General features: G+C 34.5%; 1 protein-coding gene and 1 long non-coding RNA gene across 2 annotated transcripts; one reads left to right on the forward strand and one right to left on the reverse strand.

Annotated features, from left to right (window-relative positions):
• Positions 1 to 14,743, reverse strand: Hph (HIF prolyl hydroxylase). The gene is made up of 5 exons (XM_033466661.2): positions 14,201 to 14,743; positions 13,043 to 13,737; positions 3,134 to 3,253; positions 2,116 to 2,326; positions 1 to 1,487 (listed from the first exon to the last, which is right to left on the reverse strand). The coding sequence occupies exons 1-5, from the start codon at positions 14,595 to 14,597 to the stop codon at positions 1,456 to 1,458; spliced, it is 1,455 nt and encodes a 484-aa protein (XP_033322552.1). The 5' UTR covers positions 14,598 to 14,743; the 3' UTR covers positions 1 to 1,455.
• LOC117218357 (uncharacterized) lies at positions 6,151 to 7,393 on the forward strand. The gene is made up of 2 exons (XR_004489758.2): positions 6,151 to 7,055; positions 7,150 to 7,393. It is a non-coding gene; the product is annotated as an uncharacterized LOC117218357 (long non-coding RNA).
• Positions 14,744 to 16,028: the final 1,285 nt, after the last annotated feature.

A 16,028-nucleotide genomic window follows, 5' to 3' on the forward strand; every position in this document is an offset into this window, starting at 1 on the left:
TGCCGATTTTGTAAAATGTTTATTTTCACATCACAATTCTCATCAGTTTTACAATACTTCAAAAAATGCGTTATCAGTTCATAACTTATTTCACAACAATCTTCGATATTAAACATAAGAGCACATTAAATTAAGTTCATCCATCGAAATAACTTAATCTCTTTATGAGGATACTAGATATTGGTCCTCTGTGTCCAATAATACAATCAAAGAGAATCGAAGAGAATCACATATTCTTGCGATTGAGTAAGTTTAATGTTATCAACATAATACACCTTAGAAAAATTCAACACTCCTTGCTTATCTTTCTCGTTCTCTCTCTATTTTTTCACTCGCACACATGCACACTTTCTCTCTTCTTTCCTTTTCCACCTCTTCTCCCTTATTCAGATTGACTAACAAAGTTTGTATATCAGACTTTCTATCTGGGACACAGGAAGTACGTGTTTATATTTTTCCATTTTTACTTATTCAATTTATATAAATAGATACAATACAATAGTAAACACAATGTCTCTACCTTTTCGCAATGTACATAACAATATTACAGGTACGGACTGGGCCCCAACATATCTCAATTATCGACACTGGAAGCATGAGTCAATTACTGGCCATTCAATCAAACATCAGTAGAAGGATTGTAACTTGCAGAACAATGTTTAATGTGTAAGAAGTAATAATAAAATTGTAAGAATTTCGCAATTTTATATTAATAACAAGCTGAACTGTTATTAATGATACTAACTATATATGTGTTAAGACAGAAATTGTTTTTGAAATATAATAAGTAAGATGCAATTTTAGAAAATTTTACACATACGAACATTTTTGTATAATTCAGATCATTCACTCGCTCTTTCTGTCTACACTCACACTGTTTGACTATTTCCCTCTCGTTCTACGCATGCACATACACGTACGCACGCATTAATTTCTCTGTACACTATTATTTCAGCAAATGTACGGATCACAAATCGCCGTAAGGATTGATCGTACTCCGACAGTTAGAAGCTAAGTATCGACGTCGATGACGAACAAACTTTTAATCGAATGGCAAGCAAATACTAAAATTTTTACTCTTAAGACATTCGGTTAGAGTGAGAGCATTAAGTGTTAGAAAAAACGGAGTTAATAATTGTATTTATAAATTGAGAACCGTAAGAGCTATTACGCACTTAGCCCACGTTTGAATATATTACAGTGCCGCATAGAAAAAAGAAAAAGAAACAAAAAAAAGAACGCGCTTACAACTATTGCACATTCTTGAAAATCTTTTTTTTTGTAACTCCAATATCAGTAGCTCCTTCATTCGACTATATCTTAATACGTAGTAATACATAATAATTTTATGTACCAGTGCTTTCTTTATGTAGCTATATACACATGTGTAAGTTCAGCTAATAGAGTTACAATTTCAGTCAACGGATGGTGTGACAGTCTCTCACACTCCATGTCTCACGAATTTTCTTTCTTAGAGTGCAGCTCTCCTGAAAGTCAGATAAAAAGATATTTAGTTCATTAGGCTCTTGAATTTATTAGCCAACATTAATAGAATCATTAATTTTAAACTTTTCAATATAAAGTTTAGTATAAACTTAATTTCTCCAATGGTATTTAATATTCCTAGTTTAATATTATCCTAGTTTTAATATTCCTAGTTTAAAGAAGAACTAGTTATTACAAAACATAATTTTAAATTTGCAAAAAGTACATTTTATATAATGGAAAGATCCACTAATAATATCAAATGCTTTAAAAAGTATAGCTATAAAAAAATGCAGCTTCATGCTGGAGGTCGTCAAGGAGATATATCTATAAATTACGAAGCCACACTTTTTGTGTGTAAATCTAAAAACAAACACTTTGAACATAAAGTAGGAATATGAGTCATGGTTTATGTAAATCAGAGTCAGAGAAGTGACCTTCTGTAATTCTTCAATATTTATCCATGCTTTTTCATTAGAGTATAATATAATCATCAACAAAAAGAAGTAAAGTAATGTCTGTTGCTGTGCATCTTGTGCTTAAAAATTCAAAGAAAATTGTTTATGAAAAATCTCATTCTTTAAAATGAAGGAATGTCTCTAGCATACGGATTACAATTAATATACCCACTTTCTCTCTGATATCTTCGGCAAGCTTGATTCCTCTCTTCGGCGTCGAAGTACCACAGAGTGATCGCGTATCTGGTTTTATATGCCGGTTGTACTTCGTGTGGATTTCTCCTGTCAGACCAGAAGAACAGTATCCTGTCGAAAAGGGGCTCGATATCTGCAACTTGATCGCGCCAGCCTTCTGGAAATATCCTCAGGAGGCCACCATTTCTCTATAATCAGATAACGTCGAATTATTATTAGTTAGAAACGCAACTTTGCGATTAAAAAAATACAGCATACATAGTGGACCAAATGAATATTTTGAAGCCTTACAATAGCAACATAGTATGGAACAAAATTTTATTAATTTAATTTTAATACTCCTAAAACAACAACAGTATGAACATTTAAAAAATATAATGAGTTGTAATGGGTGCAGAACATTTTTATTTTGCACGAAGTACTGTAGTCTATTGATATCAAACTATCATTATATAAAGTTTCTGTTATATAGAGAATTATAATTATAAAGGCTTTTTGCGTCCTTAGCTAAAATTAAGTTAATAGGTGCATATTATATAGGACTTTTTTGTGAAGACTTTCTGCTTATAAAGGCAGCGTATATTTTTCATGTGGCCAGTGTAAACATTGCTTAACCCGGTCTTCCGGTACATATGCGGGATAGAGGTGTTACATGCAGCAACTCACGTAGGCCCTAAACGCCCTTGGTAGTTTCCTCGTTCGTTTTACGTATTGCGGACATTGAAATTCAAGTGTTTGAGAACCTGATTAACGTTTAACCACTGTTATAAAAATGTATGAATATGATTTTTCAATTCATATAATTTTATAAATATTAATGTTGCTTCTTCAAAAAGTTATAATATTGAATGATCAACATTTTAATCAATTTTTGTTTTTTTTTTAAATAAGCCTTTTTTTATTTTTTAGAATAATTATTATTTGATGTACAACGCGATAATCTGAATAAACCTGGAAATTAGAGATTACGACCTTTAATGTACTCTTAATCGTACCTTGATATCCCAATCTCGATTGAGATAGTATATTGCAGTGATGCATCGTCCATCTCGATTAGGATTGTCCACATGTTTCACGTAATGCGAACCGTGACCAGGATAACATGCCACCATTGCCTGTAAAATAAATAAACGTTGTAAGAAAATAAGAAATTTGAATTTACACAGATTTTATTAAAGTTAATTAAAATTAATCAAAAAATAATGGAAAATTGTATTTCAAGTGATAATTAGACATTGTTCAATAGTTCTAAGTGCGGGATAAAATATTTGCTTACATAAGACTAGAAAATTTAGACAGTTTTTTAGAATACTATTTTCTTGATTTATATTCACGACAGAACAATATATCCTGAAAGTTTTCGATAGAAATACTTTAAACTTAATAAATACAGCAGACGATTTTAATTATCGATATAAGGATTGACGTGCTGAGATTTCTAAAATAAGAAGTCAAGTATAATTTAAAAGGTTGAAGCAAGAAAGAAGTATGAAACAGGAAATGTGGTGCTGTGAATGAATTTGACGTAACAACTAATGAAAATAATGAAGTTGGAATAGGAAGTTTTCTCCATACGTGACGCAGATCACGAAGGGTTGCACAACGTGCTCCAGGTTTCATTGAACAAGATGTCTAAAATAAAGTATGTCTAAAATATATTGTAGATATGGAAAACAATTAAATTACATAAATTGATTCTTTTTAATAATGGGGCAAAATAGTTTAAACTTGAAATGGCTTCTTGACGAGTTGCATAATTAAAATAGCGGACGGTATTAGAGGACAGAAAATATTCAGATGATACTACGAAATACTGAATTTCTAGCGAAAATGATGAATTCAGTAAGTATAATAAATAATTCTGAGCCCTGGAGTGAATATATCAATTAAACGCTCCAGCACGTAGTGGTCTGAAAACCCCGTGTTTTGTAGCCAAAATTCAGAATTGCATCGCAACTGTCTAAAAATTGGTAGTTCGGGTTTTTTTTTGTGATCGCTGATAACGAATTCGGCACTAAAAATTAACGATTTAAGATAATTAATTAATTCACTTCAGGCGCGTCCAGGTCTGAAACGAAATATCAGAATACCTTTGACATAAAATTAAAAGTAGCGCGAGGTAGCAGCTGAATTTCAAATATTCTTTTTTAACAAAAGAACTTTCATACAAAATAAGTTCGAAATCTAGCACTTCTAAGCATTTTTCCAACAGTCCCCACAAACCTCAAATCGTTATAAAGATGTAATATTTATATACGGATTAAATGATGCTTAAAACTGGATTAAATAAGTACACCTGCTAACATGTATAGAACCAACATTAAAACCTATTTTCTGATATCCTATTATTGATATACAAAACGTTTAATTTTACTTTGAATTTTATGATTTTGTCTTTAGACCGCTATATCTCATCACATGATCTAAAATCTAAAATGAATAATATTTTGGATTTGAGACTTTGAAGGATTGTCACTTTCTAAGAAAACAAATCCTTTTAATCAAATTTGAAAAATTGATTTTGACCAGAAAGCGCGGGTTTCCAAAACACTGTGCAGCGACGGCGATGCCCGCACGTGCGCAAAAAGGGTTGTGTTACTGGTAAGGTCTCTCGAAGTAGGTATACAAATAGGGATCACATTGTATCATTGACCCGAATAGCGGGCTAACCTTGGTATGACATTTGTCTACGCGTAGAATCTCACGTAAGCCACGAAGCAAACGTTGTACAATGTTAATTTTTATAATCGTTCAATTATAAAAATTGAAAATAATTATAAAATTTTATAATCATAGAAAACCCCTCTATTCGGGTTGATGATACAATATTTATAACAAAGAATATGTAAAACGTACCCGCCACTTAACAATATAATGATTTCTAGTTATATAAAAATATAAGATAAAATATAGATATTCGGACAGAGAAATGATACTAAAATGCAAGTTGGTCATCTCTACCATCTCGAAGCTAAGCAAATACATATAAGCTGCCAGAACAGAAATCGTTTTTTGGAAGCGAGGTCAAATGAAGCATACATTCACACATACTTATTTGTTCTAGGGCTCTAAATCCATCTTCGGCACAAGTCTTATGGAACTCGTTGTACATATATGTATAGGCTTGCACAAGCGTTGAATATATGTTAAAAATGTTGAATGAAACTTTCTCATACAAAATTCTATTTTTGTGAAAAGAAATTTTCAAAATTGATCAGATACTCTTTTAAATTCGACTGGTGAATGTCAGTGTACACTTTTATTATAGACTATAGACAATTTCTATTTGCGGAATAAATCGTGACTTTGATCTAGACTTTAATCTTGACTTCAGGCCAATTTTCAAGCATGTGAAATTGCCAACTGTCTCCTTAAACCACATCTCGTATTACAGAAAAAAATACATTCTGAATGAAATACTAGCGCTACCTGTTCTTTAGCAGCGTTACAGAATGCCTTTCACTCTGTTAAAAAGGTAAACGATGTAGGTGGGACAACGTTTAATAGAACTTCTAGAACGCAGACCGACTGGAAATTGTTTTTTATAAACATCATTCTAATAAGCGGGATATATAGATTTTTCCAGTGACCACTGTACGCCATTGTGTAGCTTGTAAGGAAACCATCGACCATAATTTCCGCGCTACGGACAATAGATAATTATTGTTATGAGTATAGAATGGCTCGGCAAATGGTTAATTTGCCGTTATCTCTTTTAATTTTTTTTCAATGTCAATTGCCGCGAGAATCATTCATGACAATTACTCATAAAACCACGTCATTCCGCTTTAGAATATTTTCTGCAAAATACAAATGTTTTCTTCTTCGTACATACAGAAGATAAAGAAAAACATTATTTGCTAGACCAATACTTTGGAAACATTCGAAGTAAGCTATATCATATAAAAATAGGCAGTCCAATATAATTTTTAATAATATCCGTACACGTATATTCAAAAAGTTTCTTTCTTTTCGTATTGGAAAGAAGATGCTTACGATTGTAATATGCGAGTTTTGCAAATTGTTTAAACAATTTAGGGAATCGGTAAAAATTAACATATGAATTTCTGTTATCTGCATTTATTAAACACTATTGAGGTATGTCTCGACTATCCTTCGATTTGTCCTCTTTAATTTGCAACTGTGTTATCTTACCAGATGATTGAATTTATTAAGCGAAGCCGATCGATATGATAGACTACGCTATCGGTCAGAAGTACTTTAGCAGTGATAGTGAAGAAGGAAGGCACCAGTCGTACACTATTCGACAAAATTTTCAAAATCATTCCGACAATTCGACAGATCGCGAATTTTGAAACTTTTCCAGATAAATAGCGTTCGCGAATTTTTTGTTATTGGAATTCATTGTCCAAGTGGTCCAGCATTTTCGGGGGACAGCATAGATAAAGTGCAGCATCAAGACAAAAGGTCGATATTGAGTCACTTTACGTGTAGCCGGTCACGTTTTACAGATAAGGAACACAATTCGCCGAAAGTATGTACATTATCGAGATAACGCAAGAGTCGTCGGAGCTGGATTAATCGTAATACCGGTACAGTTGAAAAATGCCTCACCTTTTGAAACGTCATTCTCGGAAAGGCTAGGTGACTGATGTTGTTATGTCGATTTCTGACATCCAACAGTCGTGCGAAGTTGAAATCCGCAAGCGATTCCGTTTTTCGTTCGATAAAAAGCATCGCGGGGAAAACGCACAATGCAATTGTGTTCATTTATTGATCTATTGACAACGTATAATCTGTGAATTATAAATTATAACTTAGACTTGTAGAATTTATAAACATAAATAACTTCTCTCCTTTTCTTTTTCGACTGTCTTTTCTGTGTCTCTTTTAAATAAGAAATTTTCACTGTTATTAGCTGCTGCTGAATTACTTCTTCACTTTGTTCTATATTCGGTAATGTCACGATGAGTATTCTAGACAAGTTTATCATTGAACAAACTAACCTAGTTCACATTTTTTCAAATTCCTATATAATATCTAATTATAGGAGGAACATCGAGCTTATTCAGTGGACGTTTTGTCAAGCAAATTATTCTCCGCAGGATGTGTACCGAAATCTGAAGTGGATTTTGAAGCAATGGACCGCTTATGATGATGCATTTGAAACAGGAGTATCGACGATGCTGCTTAGATTTCTCGCAAATTAGTCACTGAAAGTTCCTATCTTTTGTTCCAATTAGATTGTGACGCAGGATTTATGTAACTACAAATACATGAAGAAATGACTTTAAGTTAAAGATTCTATTAGATCATCCTCCCAGCAGTGCGCGGTTTTTCTGAGAGTCGAGTTTAAGACAATAGAGCTCTTCATGATACATAATCCGCTTTTTGAACGCACAGTACCTTGCGGCTCGTTTTTATAATTGTTGACATTTGACAACAATAAAAACGAGCCGTGAGGCTCGAGCAACCATGTCTCCTCTTCCCAAGTTGTCCATTTTCGTTTACAAGCTCAGAGACAATTAGAGAGAATTTACTATATCTCAGTTAGGTCCAGCCAAATCGAGAGACTCGAGTAATTCGTTTCGAAGATTCTTCTGTAGCTTTGTCAACAATGTAATGATGCTTTCATTCACAGTTTTTTAATTATTCTTCAGATGAACGAGAAAAAAAGAAACATATGAAAAGTCCTTAAACCTAATCACTAATTAACGCACAGGTATACTGCAAGGCATCGTTTAGATGTGACGATTATAACAAAAGCTAAAAGTTTTATTAGATGTCAGAAAAAATGTCCGTTGATTTCCTAAATGTGCAATCCTCTCCTTTCATAAATTGAAATGTTTTCAAAATTTGTGTCTTCCGACGAAAATTATTTGAATAAAATATTTAGACAAACAGATTTGAACAATAACTTTTAGATCGATTAGATTTGAAAAGTTAAAATGACTAAGACAACAACTTACACGATGTATAAATTATGTTAAAATAGCACGAATCTTTATAAAGACGGTTTGCCAGAGTGTAGGAAAACAATGATCGATTTCATCGACCCATCGGTCACTGTTTGTAATATTGTCCTTTCTTATCAAATACAGAACTATTAGACAGAATGTATGCTTGTTATGTATGTTATCTATGATAATGTCAGCTGGCACACAGCAACAGCGATCACTTTGCTATTTAACTCCTAATTGTTGGTGAAACATGTGCGGTTCCTGGCGATGAAGAGATTCGTTATCCCCGACATGTCGTCTTCAAAAAAATGACAGTGAATGCAAAACAGACCAATATTCATTTACTTAACAGATTAACTTTGCGATTGTAAGACTTTCTGCCACAAAAGCTGATTTGACAGGTTTCAAGGAAATTGCGTTTCTCCCTTAAGAAACGTTAAAACTACAAAAAAGAATGATGCGAAACCTGACAAAAGACCACATTTCATCATTGCTAAAACTTTTTGTTTGGTAGAAATTCCTCTTTCAAACTTGCAGTACTAGCGATACGTCAGCGGTTACGTCAGAATAGCTGTTTTAATATTTGAACATCGTCCAAGATGTATTTGAATCATCAATCCAGGACTAATTTCACCGTATAATAAAGTCATGCGATAGATACACATTTCGCAACCGTTAATTACGCGCAGACGGGAATGTCTTGCCAGGTTGACTGTTACTTTACTGATCGATCAAAAGAAAGGTAGGCTTGAATCTTTGTCAGAAACGATGGATCGGAAGAATGATCGGTGATAACAAGAATTTTGCATTTAGCGGGAAGATGAGCTCAGTCACTGAGATTCTTTAAAAGTTTGAATATTAAAAATCATCAATGCTGGGAAACATAAATGATTGCGAAGAACTTTAGCTTAATATAATAAACACTACCTTTCCTAACTTGTTGAAAGAGGTAAACAAAACATCTCTCGTACGGTGCATCATCGTGAAAACAATGCATGAATTTCGCGAAGTAAAACGACAAAGCGTGACGCGAGGTATTTTCTCGGAAAAACGATCTGTCAAAACTATAATAGACGATTCAGAGAACCGACAAGGAAAACGCAGCTCGCTGCATTTCAAACACAGAAAACGTTTCTTATGTTCCATGGATCGTCGATCGTGCTCTCGATATTTTTCGTCGTTCTATTAAATAAAAACATTTATCGCGGAAACCGTTTATAAGCTTAGTTTTCGTGATATGTACTGCGCCCTCGCAAAAGTTGCGCATAAAAGCCAAAAATAATTTCCTTCGTGAACATGTTCTATAGGATAAATGAGGAAAACTTCGGTGTTGCTTACACTAAATGTATCGCGAAGATTAGTACGACGTGCAAAACCTATGAAAAATGATGTTTTACGTTCGTTTAACTTGCCACTATTCCACGAAAAATTACCAGCGAACATATACGCATCGAAGTCCTGTCGGGTATATTTGAACATTGTTGTATTGGTGATCGTTGGCTCATCGGAATATCTGTATTAAAACTTGATCAACAACGTGGTGTACGTGGCTTTAATTCTAGAGGTCATTTGGAAGGAGAACTTCAAGGTAAACATGTTTAGCTTTACGAAATTAACGCGCGTCTTAAATTATATTTACATTATTAAGGATCACGGATTCCACAGCTTTCAAGAAAGCAAATGTAAAATTCTGCGGAAAAGAGAAATTACTACACATAAAATTAGTAGTAAAATAATAAAAAAAGTAAATTATCTTCCGTTATTTCTTAAACAGTTTTTCGTTGACAATAGAAATTTTATTTGCAAATTGATAAGTTATCCACAGTAGTGCAATTTGTTAGTCTTTCTTGCGATTAGTATTTGAAAGAAGATTTTCTCAAACTACATTTAGATTTTTCCTAGTCATGGAAAATCCTATTAATAGACGTGTAGTAGATAAAGCGTTGCGAGAAAAAAGCAATGTAAGAGAATGTTTCTATTCTTGAAATGAAATGTAAGAAACCCCGATTTAGTCACGTGAATAATCAAAAGAATTTTTTGGAATTTCGTGAGTTGCTCCATCCCGCTCCGACTCCATTCGTTTGAACAACCTTGCAATCCGAACATCGTTGACACGGGGCCATTATAATTACAAATTATACGAAAAGTATTCTGAAACGGTTGGAAAGTGAAACAGGCGACGACAAGTATCCTCGTAGAGACAGACGAACAGGAACGGGACCGTCCCCAGACGATTGGCACGCTCTCATCGCGTATTTAAGTATATGCACGGATGCATATGTACATATAGATCGCACCTCGTCGATTCTTTCACCTCCGGCAAGGTTAAACAGGGAGATGCAATGGGCTGCCCCGAAGCGGAAGACCGGAACAAATTTTTCATGCGAAGCATCAGTCAGTTAGTTACTTAGTCGCTTTAATTTTTTCTGATATTACACAAATTAATTGTAGTTTCTCGTATTTTCGTTTAAAGGAAACTACATATATGGTATACTATAGTACTACATTTAGTATACATATTTTCTTCGAAGTCTCAGATTCAAATGAAATGTGATATTATCCATGTGTGTTGTCAACATGAAAATTAAATAAAATCATTCGTCGCGCCATAGTTTCCGTACAATAAGCGAGGTGCAATTGAAATCTTTAGTAAAAAGAACCGTATATTATTTATGTCAAATTATCTGATAACAAATTAGCGAATTGGACACTGTTCAATAACCCTTGAAAAAATGATTATGATACTTTCAACTTTCTTATTAATTTTCTCCAATCTTGATTCTTCGATCATCGACAATAAAGCTGCATGTCGCGCAAAATTGCGTGATTATATGCTAGTGAAATGATGTTACACCGGCCGGATTAATACAACTACATAAACAGTACTTATAATACTTGTTTATTTAGTTTTTTTTTTATAAAACTCTTGAAAAATAAGTATCAAATAATTTTTAAATGAATCAATTAGAAACCAATGAAATAGTTGGTTAAAATAAAATCAATTTTTTATCGTTGCCAATTTCATATTAATTTATCAACTTTATACTTGTATATTTTATATAAATCTGGGCATTCCTTCCTGTGTCACTTAGAATTTTCCGTTTGACCAGGACACGGAATTAGCGTTCTTTTTTAAAGCTACCGCTTGGTCAGCTGAATGAAATGAGTCCGAAGTAACAACGTCCCGTAGAAGCGCGTAGAGAATGCACTCTACAGAGTATGTATTCTTAAAATACAGGTTGAGTCACCGGCGATAAAAGATACTACAATAAGTCTAAAATGCTCTATGAATTGACCCTCCATTGAATTGAGTGTATTCTATGAGCGTATGGGGTACGCGCCTTATCTAGAACCTAAGACAATAAATGATGATTATACAACATACAATTAAAGAAAAATTTATAAGTATGTATACCCTCATAATCACCGACTTTAAAAAGGTGGTATTTTAATGGAAAAAAGCGCTGCGATGTTTAAAATCCTAAAGGAAGGCATTCAACACAAATGGCAGTAAACTAATATTTGAATAACGTTTCACGTACGTTACATTCACGGAGCAATGATATTTAGAGCGACCCATATCATAACTATATTTCCGACTTAGCCGTTTTCCAGAACCATGTAGAAGCGTTGGTTTACATCCTAGAAACGACAATATTCGTGTCATTATCACGCGCCGTCCGATTCAGAAGTGACATTTCCATTAGAAAAAGAGGAAATAAAGATAAGCCTAAATTTTCAATGTCGAAATTTTTGCACAAGCTCGGAAAGCCTTGATAACTTCAAAAATAATTCGACGTGTCTGTACGCATGTCGTATGATACCAGTAGCTTTTAATCGATGACATTCTATTATCTGGATCTGTGACACACACAGCCTCGATTTCACCTGTACCGTCTGCTTAGAGCAGTGTTTATAAAAACAAGTCGTGTAATCGAGACATACACTCATGATGCCGACAACTTTCTGGGATAACAGAAGAAAGAGAAAGTTAGTAATAGAGAGAAAGAGATAAAGATATATAACGAGGAGCGAGCCAACAGTACGGCGTACGTGACCGACTGCACTACGTGTGGTGCCCACTCCCGCCGTTCGACGCCCGAGCTACCCGAAAGATCGTTGCAATTTCGGGATCCTGACCTTCTCAGTCTACCACCGTGTCACCTCCCACCTTGCGCCTTGTTTTAGTACCAACCGAGGAGATTGGATGCCGATATTCGACCGGGAATCCGACTATGTACTCTTTCTCACCGATACCGGCGCGGTATCGTTTATCGGAACTTCATGACGAAACGGGGAAACTTGGCAGGCTGGCTGCATTCAACAATGACTAATATGATTACGGCAAACATTGCGGAAAACAATGTCTCGTTTTATACGGTCAAACGTACAGATAACGTGAACCACTCTGACTCATTTAAATTTTACATAATTTGTCTCCCGCCTAATGTTTTTTAAACACAATGCTAAGTTAATATATAATTATTAATTTTTCCCTTGTTATGTGATCGTTCAACGGCTCTTCCGGAAATTCGAAATCAAAATTTAATTGTTCTGATGTGTATGGAAGGAAGTAAGTTTCGTGTGAAACTGTTTAAATTTCTAACTAGATAGCTTTTGAAGCACACCCAGCTACATTTGAACTAATGCAACTTCTAGATTTCCTGTTCTCATTTGAAATCGGGGGTCTAATTTCGTACGCGATACTTGATATCATGAGCTGCCTTTATGAAAGAAGTTTACCTTGCCAAAACATTCTAGAAATTAATGAACCAGTTTATTCGTTTATGCGTCCAATTAGTTGATGTTTTACGCATAACCAATGTTCGGTGAAAATAAATTTAAAAATTGTTTACAACGAAATACATAGTTACAATGTGCAATGAACACCTGAAATGTATTACAACATTCTTACCCCATGTACCTTGAAACAGTGTACTTCTGTGTAAAAACCCAATTAAGTTTTAATTTAGTTTTTCTTACCTTTGTTCTACCATTGATTGTGTAGTTTCCCATTTTTCCATTGTTCCGCATTTTGTTTGCCCTCATAATAATGGCATCAACTTTGGATATGAGCAGCCCAATGTTCTGACATTGTTTTTCTTTTCCATCTAACCACGTTATCTGATCACCACGAATTGTTTTTAAATCATTTGCACCTGCTTTATTAGAAACCAATTGTCCATCCTTAAATAATCCAGCACTATACATATTTAAAACTTCATTTAATACAGCACGACCTTTCTCGATGCCTAAAAAATTATCTACCACGCACACACCATATTCATCCATATCCTTGATCACATTTCTGCAAATCTCATTCAAGTGCAATTCTTCCAAGTTATTTCTGTTTTTATGAAGGAATGGTGGTAACAGTTCCTCCTCGCGAGCTAAATGAACCTCTGGGAAGTTCTTCATACCGTTATGATGTTGCGTAGGCATGTCTAATTCATTATCCTGTAGATTATCGAGAATTCTTGAGTTCTCAAGAACAGGATTTAATAATTCTGCTCTGGCACCTAGAATTGTGTCTTCTGAGCTGCCTTCATATGTTATAGGAGAAGTCCATCCATCTGCTCTGCTTTTACTAGTGCCTTTTCCTTTAGACTTCCTCTTTGAATTTTGGCCTCCCTTGTGATCTGATAATTCTTTCAATTCTTTTGTGTGTTTGGTAGATCCTATAAACAATGTTATTGAAAATATAATGCCTATGTATTGTTAAAATGTATTATAATAATCAGAAACAGAAAAATTATCTTTCACACTTAGGATCATAAAGGTTCCATTACTCTTAAGTACTAGACTAACGAATACAATTCTTTGAGTTAAGTAAATATAAGTATAAACCTAGGCAGTTTTCCTGTCACTGATCTATAATGTTAATCTATTTTGTTTGTAGGCTTTCTAAATTACTTATATATATATATATGTACATATGTAATGTGTTGTCAGACCGTCATTGGTATAAATTGACGAACACAAAAAAATATATTATTAGGAAGACATATTTTCGACTCCAATGCTTTCTTTGAAGGCAGACACTTGTTTTGTATGAAACGATTGACAGCAATGAAATTTCCAAATACCGCAGTGGCTTATTATGGAATGTGTAGAAAACAGAACCGAATTTAATGTATATACCTCCAAGATGTTTCGCGTTGTAATGCACTACTGGAGCAGCGTTCGATTCTTGCGTTGTGTCTGACACTGGCTTCTCGCTTAGGTTAGAAACCACTGGTGTATTTGCTTTCTGATTTTTCTCCTGAATGGATTCCTTTTTATTGGATTCCAGAACAGAATTTTGATTCGTAGGTAAAACGGTACTGGGTACAATCGATTGCGAGGAATGAGTTGTACAAAATTCTTTGTGACGTTTCCAGTCCCGCCTTTGGTGTTCCTTAGTGCAATAGAAGGCGGCCTTGCACCGCGAACACTTCAATAGCTTGTCAGTCCTGTTACAAACTACGCAGATCACCGTTGCACCTATTCGAACATCACCGCCGAGTGTCTGCGCACGACTGATTGTCGGACCGGACATGTTTCGCCGTTTATTTCGCGGCCACGAATGCCGACGACATTTCTCCAACCAGGCAAGTCACACACGCACTTGATCTGCGTACAACACTATGTACCGCGCTATCGAGAAACCGCACTGCCTTGCTTATACGTGCGAACCATGGTTTACATATGTACTATATATACATACATTATCGAATCTGCAAAACACCTATTGGAGCAGCGATGATCAAAACTTTGATCTTCAATATCCATTACTGCCTACTACGATTGCACGTAGCATCATCTGTTAGCATCATCTGTTAACCCTTCCAAGACGACTAGTACACAAATGTATACAGGTCTATTCTTCTACACTAATCATTAAAATTTGGTACACGCTCGAACCATGTCCAAATACTGTTGGTACTCATATTACCTTCTTCCCATTCCTCCGTTAAATGGTATAACAAGTTTTCATAAACTCCTACTTGATAAAATAATATAAAAGGTTTCTGAAGCTTCTCATAAGTGCAGCCTTGAAAAGGTTAGTTTCGAATAGTACTTTGTCAAGATTTTTGAAAACCTATTTGAAAATTAGCTATGTATTTACAACTTGACATTGTTATTCTGTTATTTAGAGCAGCATCAGCAACATTCTCTATATGTTCAATGAAGCTCGCAAAAGTAGTGTATGTATTTCTTAGACCATATATATGTACATACAACTACTAAACATGGCATACAAATATGTAATGCGTATAGTGTATGCAGTAGAAAAGCCAAGAGTTCAGTGAAGCAGAGGTACCTGTTCACTGTAACGTCACGCGGAGTAAAAAGATGATCATTCAAAATGGTTGACATGACATCAAACCAATCAGGCTTGATTATATCTATTATAAATCAACATGTTGGGTGAACGTAATTTTGAACATTTTTGAAAATAATGGTACCTGCGCGTTATTTCAAAAGTTGCAAAGAGAATCAAAATAGTGGTGGGAACATATCCATGCATATTTCATATTTAATTAATTAAATTTGTTGTCTGAAAATTGAACACTTTTATATATTCATTAATGTCAAACATTAAAATTGTTCAACATGCCTGGAACATCGGTGTGTTACTCTTTCGAAATTGCAGATATTACATTACGTAGATGATTCCATCTTTGCTTCAGGCAAACTATCTGAAGTCACAGTATCTATAGGTATAGGTATACAATAATTCAGATTGATTCAGGTTTTGTACGATTTTTTTATCTTCTTTGGCTTTTGCAAGCATCCTTACCATTTTACTGCGCATCTAATCCATAGTGAATCTTGTCTTAGCATTGAATCATTAGCCAATCAGAGCAAAGCAATTTCTACTCCTATTCTCGCTAACAGATCGCGCTGCAGGGAGAGTCTTGCAGAAACTTAGGTACATGTTACTATTATTTACGGAATACAGTTTATGCACGCATGCGCAATAAAA

This window comes from Megalopta genalis, chromosome 2 (assembly GCF_051020955.1).
Source record: "Megalopta genalis isolate 19385.01 chromosome 2, iyMegGena1_principal, whole genome shotgun sequence".
NCBI classification, from domain to species: domain Eukaryota; kingdom Metazoa; phylum Arthropoda; class Insecta; order Hymenoptera; family Halictidae; genus Megalopta; species Megalopta genalis.

Coding starts and splice junctions, on each gene's coding strand:
- Hph (XM_033466661.2), bottom strand. CDS start 14,597: ATGTCCGGTCCGACAATCAGTCGTGCGCAGACACTCGGCGGTGATGTT. Junction 13,738..14,200: donor CAACGCGAAACATCTTGGAG/GTATATACATTA, acceptor CATTGTTTATAG/GATCTACCAAACACACAAAA. Junction 3,254..13,042: donor CAATCAATGGTAGAACAAAG/GTAAGAAAAACT, acceptor TTTATTTTACAG/GCAATGGTGGCATGTTATCC.